The following is a 10,547-nucleotide window of genomic DNA, read 5'->3' as shown; positions in this document are numbered from 1 at the left end:
ATATATTTCATATTCTGTAAGGAATTAAAGTTCAACATATCAATACTTGATGGAAAATACCTATTCCATGTTATGCCTAAAATGTTTGATATTTAGACAGCGGAAACAGAACTGCATATGTTGCAGGGTAATAATAAGCTTCTTTTCTGGAAGGTTAACAACCTAAGTTAGCAGATCAAACATTGGAGAAAAGGAAGGACTGCAAGGTCAGCCAAGATTTTGGCCCTAGCCATTCAAGGTCAGTGAGAACTCAGGACATAGAAGAACTTGTACTGTAATATCCTGTAACTCAGTTGTGTCCCAAACTTTCTAATCAAGGAGATTATGGAGCCACAGAGAAATGTGATCAATGATGTAGAGTGTGCCTAAGGAAAGTCACATGGAGAGAAAACCTTCTCCCAGGCTTTCATAGAGAGCAAATTGATCAAGCAATGGCCGTGACTCGTCCACATCGCTGACACTGACAAAGGATCTGCAAACAGCAGTACAGGGTTACAGGATAAATCCTGAGGGTACTTTACTGACCTTTTCAGATACAAAAGTTACATTTCTTGTTATTTAGGTCTTGCTTTGTCTTGGTCTTAACCATCCAGCAGAAAAGTATAAAAATGAGGTATATAAAGTAAAGCCATATTAATATGATGAGCTCAAATCAATAACTTCTGAGGATAACCCACTACTGTTATGGACTGCTGGACAGTGTTGAATTATTTTTCAATGAATTGAAGCACCTATAGTATTTAGATGCCAATAGAATACTCACCTCTGACAGGATTAAACAAAAAAGGGGACACAAAGGAAGGACCATTTTGTATTTGTATATGCAAAATAGGATAGATATACAGCTACTTTTGCTTAATTCAATGAGAAGAAAGATTTGTACTAATAGTGTTTGGACAGGATATCCTGTCTGCTTCTTACACTGTGGATAGTCACTAAGAAGATAACAATGTACAATGTATTAATTATTGAAACTGTCCTATTAATCAGCTTTGAAACTGTCTCATTGATATTTGTTCCTCAATAAAATTTTTAAAGAAAGAAAAAGAAAAAATATATATATATCTGTATATACAAAATAGTTAGAATGGATATACAGTTACTTTGTCTTAGTTCAGTGAGAAGAAAGATTTGTACTAGTAGTATTCAGACAAGATATTATATCTGCATCTTGTACTATGAATAAGTACTATGAAGACAACAATATGCAATGTATTAATTGTAACTGTCCTACTAACCTGTTTTAAAACTGTCTCTATGCTATTCCTTTCTCAATAAAATTAAGATAAAAAATGACAAGAGGCAGCACAAAGCATTTTGGTAATGATAAAACTAAGAAACTTTTCATCTTATGTATATCAAAATATGTCTTCCTGTTAATAAACAAATCTCTCTCTCTCTCTCTCTCTCTCTCTCTCTCTCTCTCTCTCTCTCTCTCTCTCTCTCTCTTTCCCCTCCCCATCTATTTATTCTGTTTGGCAAAAAAGATTCAATGAATTTCTCAACAGTTCTTTTCCAAATTAGTTTTATTTCTCCCAATATTTTCTTTCATTCTTGGATTATAATGCTAATTATACAGAACAAATGATGTTAATTATAGTATACCATGTTTATTACATGCAATAAAATATTCCAAACCTTAAAAAAAAGATTAAACACAGGGCTTGTGCTTGTGAATGCTAAGCAGGCACTGTGCCCCTAAGCTCTGCTCTGTCCCTGGGCTCTGCATGAAGTCATGCCAAAGGTGTTAAGACCCTGTGAAGGGATAGCAAGGTATGATTACAGTACAAGTAAGTGTTGTAATGTAGAAAAGAGATAATTAAGAATAGATAAGCTGTGTTTCAGAATAAGTTGAAACATAAAATTGGCAAAGTTCAGCCATAATCAAGACAGTGTCATAGGCATCATATACTATTAAAGTATATGTGAACTGGCTTAATATGGAGCATAGGAATGCAGAAGACACATGTCTTACACATGCCACGTAACAAAAGCAATATACGAATGTTTTATACACAAAACATGCATATAAACTTTATAGTAAAATGTACATGGGAATCTTATGAATTCTAATCAGGCACTGTTAAGGTAGAGGAAAGAAAAAGAAAAATTACTTCGGGTTATTAACATATTGAACAGCATCAGCATTTATTATGAAATCTGGCATCCAACTGTGATCATCTTCTAGAACATGGTGACAATGACAGGTGCGCGGCTCATATGCGAGGAGTACTGCTTGACATTGGAGCTTCTCTAGAAAACTTCTACTTCATGTATAATTTAGATCGATGTAGAAATCTGCTTCATTCAAAGTATACTATTTCAGATTTTGGCCTTTTCCTCATTTTTATAACACATATAGGTCTTTGAAAATAACAGTATCTCCAATTTTATGTGATTTTTATAATGCGCTCTTTCTGGATAAACCTACATTTTAGAAATTAAGTTACAGCAGCAAATCATCTTGGTATGGTCCCTTTTATAAAGCATATAGCATATACATTGTATTTTAGTCTCAAATGCTTGTGAGTTGACAGCAGTGAAATTTTTCATTCTATTATACATGAATATCGGTATATGATGAGCACCAAATAACAACTCTATTTTCAAAACCTAAAAAATCATCAATAAAAATGTTATTGGAGCCTGAGAACTTGGATTCAAGTTACCCTGAATGATGCATTTCCTTATTGATGAGCTTACATGAACTTCAATAGCCACAAAACAAATAAGATAACAAATCAAAACATTCAACAAATTCATTGGTAAGAGAACTAACTAGGCAGCATACAAAAAAGTTAGTAAATATACTTAGCTATAGAGTTTATGGAGGTTAGGGATTGGGTAAACCTAATTATATATTCTGAGAGGTTTACCTAATACTCATGAGAATGCTAGGTCAGATCCAAAACTTAGAGGTAAATGGCTGTGCTCCAAGCTATTACAAGATAATTTTAATATCTTTCCATTTGTAATATTCAGTGTCTCCATATCATGATATTCCGCTTCACCAAGGTCAAATAATCTTTAGCATTTTTAATTTAGAAATGACTTCTTCAGAGAACTCCTGTTTTTCACTGTGTGTGTGTGTGTGTGTGTGTGTGTGTGTGTGTGTGTACATACACATTCTCTTTTCATTCCTTTTTCTTTTCTGTTCTTGTCTTCCAGGTCTACCAAAAGCTGCAGTAATTAGTCAGTTGCAGGTTTTGAAGGGCTCTGCTGGACTGTGGGCTTTTGGTTGTACTGAAGATGATGTTATTTATATAACTCTTCCTCTGTATCACAGCTCGGGTGCTCTCCTTGGAATTTGTGGATGTGTTGCATTGGGTACGTTTTGATTTTCATTTTGATAAATTTTCACAATGCCTAATCATTAGACCTTGAGTTCATTATGGTTTGAATCTGTATGTAGAATTCAGAGTGATTGCATGCATATTATAAAGTTATAGCATAATGTTTATTGAAAGAACATATTTTCATTTTACAAAAATACATTTTCATTATTCTGAAGTGGAGAGACCAAAGTCCTGGGAATCTAGCCACATGGTTGAGTCTGGCTATGGACTGGGTCACTCTTTTCTTGTGGTTGTTTATCCTGTAATGGTTTTCCACCAGATCATTTAAATGGTAGTAGGAGTGTTTCAAAATGGTGACTATATAAGCTGTTTAGGCCAAGTCTCAAAAAATCACATAGGCTATTTCATTTGCATTCTACTGATCAAAGCAAGTCAGGGGGCAGCCCAGATTTATGAGTCAGGGTGTTGGAAAGTAGATCCCCACCTCTTTAAGGGAGGAGGGGAAAATTCACAGCCCTAAGGTAAGCATAGAGAAGGACTTGTGAAAGTTAGTTATGAAAACTATCTGCCTAAGTATCCAAGAAGTCAGTTAGTAAAGCTTATGACTCCACCGACAAACATGTGAGATTTTAGAAAGAGATCAATATCCATAGTGAGTAAAGATGAAAGATATAAAAATTTCCTTTGGAACACATGCATATGACAGACATTGTCAGAATTGGGTTGTTGGAGGTAGACTGTGATGACAGCTGACTAGGATGCTCTGGGCCAGGTCGCATAGGCACACCAAACTTCACCAGAGCCAAGAAATCAGGTGACAACCCAGTAATGTCTGTTTTTAGTTTAACAAAAGGAAAAGATACATTGTAGAGGGCAGGAAGAAAAGAGACACCTTCATCATTCTTTCCCCAACTCCAAGCATCTCAGCATGAAAAGATAAGTTCTGTTTGGGAAGAGAGAGGCACTTAATACAGACATTAGACTCAAAACCTACTACCATGCTCTTCTCAGTGAAAGACTCATCAGTGCTATTGTCAAGCTAGTGGCTGTCAAATAGGCCACTGAAACTGTGTTAAGCCAAGTGGCTGATGCCTCTGCCAACTGCCCTCAAAACTCCAAAGAACCGGGAGCAAGATGTCACCCACTGTGGAGCAGAGAACTAAAGCATGGAGCTCAGTGTCAGGCTCACTGCAGTGAGACCTAGCATCTGGAACCAGACGTAGATCTATGCTGCCATGGGACAGACTCATGATTAAGCCATCTCTGGGATGGGTCTTGATGTGCTAGGGAGACCTTGCAAGTCCTTACAGCAATGAGACTCAGGCACAATCCAGCTTAACATTAATTCAGGTGGCCAAAGGAACTGGCTTCACCAACACTACCAGCCTTGAGCAGCATAGTTTAGAGCAACACCCTATTTGCTAAGGTTATAAGCTCAAGACTTTGCCCTGAACTTAGTGCTGCGCTACTAAAACACAACACTGTGTAGATCCTGACAGTTCTCATCCTCAGACAAGCCTGAAGACGAGGTTTAGAACATACCCAACACTCAGTTTATTGAACTTTTATTCTGACCACCGTCACCATGGCTGGTTGCAGAGGCTATAGGTCATGAGTTTACTGTTGTATGAAATCAGTCAGACCCTAAAGAAATGATGGGAAGACTGGATTAACATAGCTGCAGAGGACTCTCTAGATTAATCTTGTTCTAAATGAGTCCCAAGCCACCAAAACTTCTCACTTTTGCTGAGGGCTAAAAGCAGACTAAGGAATGTGCATAAGTAACCTTGTGAAAACAAACTCCTGTCTATATTGCCTTCTGGCATTCACCAAACTCTAAATTCGCACAACACTAGCCAGCCAGTAACACCCCAGGTAAGGCATGAAGGAACAAAAGGGCTCCTCCAGGAAAGGCTATTATCTGTGACCTTGTATCCCAGCTTGCTGGAATTTACAAGAATCACTAGGTCTCCTTAAAGTATTGTTTGCTCTTTGCTCCCTGTTAATATTAGGCTTCAGCAGTAGACGGCACTCAGCAGCATAGAGCTGGTTCTTCCTCATTCTACACTGGTTTTGATGAGCTGTGGGCTCACAGTGCAAAGCAGCATGGTAGCACTGATGGCCTCAGATATGGCGTAGGAGCCCTCTCCATTAATTCTGCCCAGAGAGAAGCAGAATTCTCCAGTGGCTGATTTCCAGTGACTGGGCTTACCCTGAATCCAGGTAGAGGCCTGTGGGTGGAATCTACATGTGCAGGTACTGCCCTGTTTCATTCTAAACAACACACCAACTGTCAGTTTAGAACAAATCTGAGCTTGAATCACCCTCTAGTGCTGAAACAGTGACATCTATCAATAGCAATTTCTTGGCTAACCGGGACCTGAATGCCATCCAGTGGTGAAATAATAGAAGAGATTACATTCAGAGAAAATGAGCAGTCTGCTCAGAATTTTGGGAAAGACAGGAATAAACAGCAAATTAGGAAGACCAGAATAAAAACCTAACTCTCCAAGACCCAAATGATGTTGCCAACCAACAAAGATCAAGACCTTTCAAGAAAGCATAACTTCACCTAACAATTGAAATAAGGTGCCAAAAACTGACCATTTATAATTAATAGTTACTATGGAAGAATGTTCACAGAATTTAATAATATCATTTAAGGGAACTGATGAATCTAAAGAAAATTTAAAATTGTTTCAGTTTTCTAACAAAAGAACTTAAAGAAATAGAAGCAATTTTTAGAATTAAACTTTTGGTCTAAAAAATAGTAAAATAGAAAACCATGTAAAGTTCCACCCCCAGCAGAATAGATAACAGAGAAAAAAAGAATTAGTGATGTTGAAGACAGTCTACTTAAATATACAGAGAAGAGATAAAGGGAAAACAAGACCAAAACAGCCTACAGGAAGTTTGTAACAGTAATAAACAATGAATATTCTGGATGCTGAATAGAAGGGTAGAAAACTCACTCAAGCAGACAGAAAACATTTCCACCCTGGAGTAGGCAGATATCTAAAGACAATAAAGCTAGAGTTGGTCTACCTGAAGAAAACTTATAATGAATCCTTCAAAGATTAAAGAGAAGATACTGAAGACTGTAGAGAACAGCCAACATGGCTTTGGGATATTTGAGATATCTCAAACCTCAAGATGTTGTTAATAATGGTGTCCAAATTCAACTGAAAATAGACTTTTCAGTAGAAACTCTTCAGACTGGGAGAGAATGACATGAGATTTTCACAGAACTCCATGAAGAAACTGTCATCCAAGAATACTGTGCCCATTCTTTAGAAATAAAGAAAGGATAAAACATTCCCAGACAAACAAAACCTAAGTCTGTCTTAAAACAGATATGGATGCCTGTAAACCTGAATACAGAGTTGAATACAAAGAAGACTACAATTAGCAAAACATTTAGTTTTGCTTTAAAAATTCCCAATATTGGGTGTTTAATGAAAAGAATTAAGGTGAAAGTCTTTCAAGTACTGTAGCTCATTTATGTGATCTTATGTAGTAACTGAAATGAAAGCCTACTACTTAGATATGAGGCACACAAAAATCACACATTAATGAAAGCTCTTCAGTAAATATGCAAGTTCATGTAAATGCAATAAACCATGAATTCTTTGTATTTTATCATGCCATTATACAAATTACTTTGTTGTTTAAAAAATAGAATTTTCTATCTTCTAGAATCTTGAAATAAACCTATGCATTTATAGTCAACAGTTTTTTTCCCCATTGTAATATTTTTAAATTGGCACACAGGATTTGTATATTGTAATGCAATGTCATGTTATGTTTTGCTGGATGAGTGTGTTGTATGGTGTTTAAATCATTATGAAGATGTCAAAAGTGGTAGTCAGTGAATGAAGAGTACTTTTTTCACCAAAGATACTGGAATGATTTCATATCCACAAATAGAAAATGAACATGGACATTTATACCATTTATGAAATTTAACTTAAAAATTTATCAAAGACCTAAATGCAAGAGTTAAAAGTATAAAATTCTTAGAAGAAAATTAAAAAGTAAATGCTACTCACAATGAGTCAGGTGTTTCTCAGATAAATAACTAAACCTCAAGTCACACATACTTTAATTTTGGCTGGCCAAAATTAAAACTATGGTGCTTCCAAGGACACTATGAAAATGAAAAGATGACCACAGAATAGGGAAATTGTTTATAAATCATATTATCTAATATGGCTCTAGTGCCCAGACTATATAAATCAACTACTACAATTCAACAATAAAAAGGAAAAAAAAAGTAATTTGAAAGTACTCAAAGAATTTGCATAGCTATTTATCTTCTGAAGAAACCCAAATGACTAGTAGACAATTAAAAATGTCCACATTCCTAGTTATTAAGGAAATACAAATCAAAACTACAATGATATATAGTATATCACCTCATATCTCTGCAATCCTCATAAACAAAAACAAAAAATAAGTATTGCAAGGATAAAGAGAAGAGGCCAGCCAAGTAGCTCAGCAGATTAAAGTGCCTGCTTAGGCAGACGCAGGGGCCAGGGGTTCGATCCCCTGGTCTGCCGTGCTGGAACTGCACCCCAGCAATTGAGACTGGGCATGGTAGCATGCACCTGTAATCCCAGCACTTGGAAGGCTGTAAACAGGAGGGAGGATCACTACAAGTCTGCTCTGTGTAGTGAGACCCTGTCCAGCCTGTCCACCCTGTCCTAAATACAAAAAAGAAAAAAAGGATGCATAAAGAGAAATCAGAATCTTCATATATTGTTGGCATTGATGTAAACAAGCCAGCCTCAGTGGAAAGCAGCTCCGAAGCATCTCAAAAAATAAACCAGCTTAGCCATATGACCCAGCAATTCTACTTTTATATACACGCCAAGACAGCTGAAGAAACATGCAGTCACACAGGAACTTTTGAATGAGAAATCTGTGGGTTATCTTTTCATTTGGATAGTGTCCTTTGAAACACAATAGATTTTAACTTTGATTAAATATGATTGAATTAGCATTGTTCTTGATACCTAAAATATAGAAAAAGCCCAAATATTTATTGATGGATGAATTGACAAACAAAATATGATATATCCAAACAGTGGAATATTATTCAGGCATGAAAAGTAGTGAAGTATTGATAATGCTGTGTCATAGATAAATTTAAAAAAAATTATACTAAATGAAAGGAGCCTGACACAAAATATCACTTTTTTTTGGACCAGTTGAGCATGTTATGCATCTGATAAGGCAAAAAACTATTTTGAAGACACTAATATGCAATACAATGACCATTATTGGATTTCTGTTATCTTGTATAGTGAAGTTCTGTACAGTTTCTACCTTTTTTAAACTTTTTTTTTACTTTTTTATTATTTTGTACAAAAGTATCACATATTGTGTGGTTTCAGGTTCATTGGAATGTCTGCCAAAGACAAATTTATAATCAGGAAGCATGTTAATGGTTGCAAAGAGTGAGATATTGGAATGACTAGTAATGGGTGTGGGGTACCTTTTGGGATGATGGAAATGGTTTAGAGTTCTACAACTATAAGGACATACAATTGTAGGGTGGTGATGGCTGCAACTGTGAGACAGTACTGAGATGCACTGACGTGGACATTTTAAAATCTCACTTATGTAGTATGGGAATTATATCCCATTTAAAAAATATATATGGGGCTCTGTGATGATCAGCATTCAGTCCCCAGTGAGCCATGCTGGCCCCGGTCCCGGGGTGTGGTGAGAAGGAGACTGAGACTGGGCATGACGGTGCACATCTATGATCCCAGCACTTGGGAGGCTGAGGACAGGAGGATCGCTATGAGTCTGTGTTGGAAGACCCTGTAGACCCCATACAAAATACATAAAAGCAATTGTTAAAATTAGGCTCTATAGTTATCAAACTTTTTGTTGGTACTATCTTACTTGCTTTATTCAATCTGGGCTTCAAAATATATTGAGGCTGCTTTAAGCTTTTAAAAATAAACATGTTTATTTCATGCCTTAATAATTCTAACTTTCATATTTCTTTTGAGTATTACTTTAATCTGGCACATTGCAAAAAGCATGTTTCCAGTGAAAATGCACAATTTCAGCATGAATATTTTAAAGTTACCAGACCATATTTAAATACATTTGATATAAATGATTGATGATTAATTATAAAAGTTTATTAAGTGACCAACATGTTTAATAAAGTGATCTCATCGTCCTTTATGTTAATATTGCCCTGAAGTGTTTCTCCCATGCCTCCTTTTGCCTTCTGTCCTAGGTGCCACTTGTGTGCTAAAGAAGAAATTCTCAGCAAGTCAATTTTGGAATGATTGCAACAAATATAATGTGACTGTGTTTCAGTACATTGGAGAACTTTGTCGCTACCTTTGCAAGCAACCTAAGGTAAGGGTGGCCATGATCAACAAACTAAAATGCTTCAGAAAAAATAAGTATTGAGAGAGCAAAGGTAATGTTTACTTCTTTGTTTATGCATCACATTCTTCCAGAACATAATTTAGCTGAGATAGAAAGATCCTTACAATCCACTAAGAAAAAAATAAATGTAAAATTCAGAAACAAATAAAAGGAAAATCATCTACGAAAGAACTGATGTGCTTTGTGTTGTCCCAGGAAGGAACACATCTGTAATCTAATTTTAATTAGTTAAGGCTAATTAAAATCCAATTAGTTTAGGCTAATTAAAGTTATATTAGATGCATGCTGTGCTTACAGAAGTAAATTATTCCAAGTTTAAAACACATGATCCTTGAAAATGTAGTGGGCTTTTTTTTACAATAAAACTAATGACATAGCTATACTTGTTTTTCTATATTTTTATTTTGAATATCAGAACATATTTTTATTTAGAAACAATTTGGGGATATTTTCCTCCCTGAAAGCGGTCATTTTCACATTGTTTTAATCAGTTGCAAAATCAACAAGCAAGAGAGGATTTCCAGAGCCTGGAATTGTCCTTATTGTTTTGCTTGTGTTTTTGCCCTCACTGTTACTTATCTTTTTCTGATCACATTTGTCTTCCTGTGTGCTTAGTATTCTAATCCTCTGATTTTCCAAACATCCTTGACGTTAGAAAGAAGTGACTCTTAAATAAAATCAACACCAGCCCCTTTGACAAGTTTTTGTCTTCTAATATTTAATGCCAAGAACTTGTTTTATATAAAAAACAACAAAACATTAGATAACCCAATGCATTTATGCTTAAAGAATTGTTTTCTTTTTTTTTTTTTTTTTTTTTTGGGGAACCAGGGA

General features: G+C 35.7%; 1 protein-coding gene across 2 annotated transcripts in view; it reads left to right on the top strand.

The window, feature by feature from the left end:
* Slc27a6 (solute carrier family 27 member 6) overlaps positions 1-10,547 on the top strand; it is a 67,734-nt gene that overhangs the window by 18,347 nt on the left and 38,840 nt on the right. For both annotated transcript variants that reach the window (XM_023715260.1, XM_004631314.2), the window contains 2 exons: positions 3,169-3,327; positions 9,556-9,680. In XM_023715260.1, the coding sequence (XP_023571028.1) occupies positions 3,169-3,327; positions 9,556-9,680 (284 nt within the window). The remainder of the gene's footprint in view (positions 1-3,168; positions 3,328-9,555; positions 9,681-10,547) is intronic.

The sequence above is a fragment of the Octodon degus genome, unplaced genomic scaffold (genome assembly GCF_000260255.1).
Source record: "Octodon degus isolate 3935 unplaced genomic scaffold, OctDeg1.0 scaffold00040, whole genome shotgun sequence".
In the NCBI taxonomy this organism is placed as follows: Eukaryota; Metazoa; Chordata; class Mammalia; order Rodentia; family Octodontidae; genus Octodon; species Octodon degus.
The sequence above is the reverse complement of the archived record's forward strand: the minus strand, read 5'-3'. Positions and strand labels throughout refer to the sequence as shown.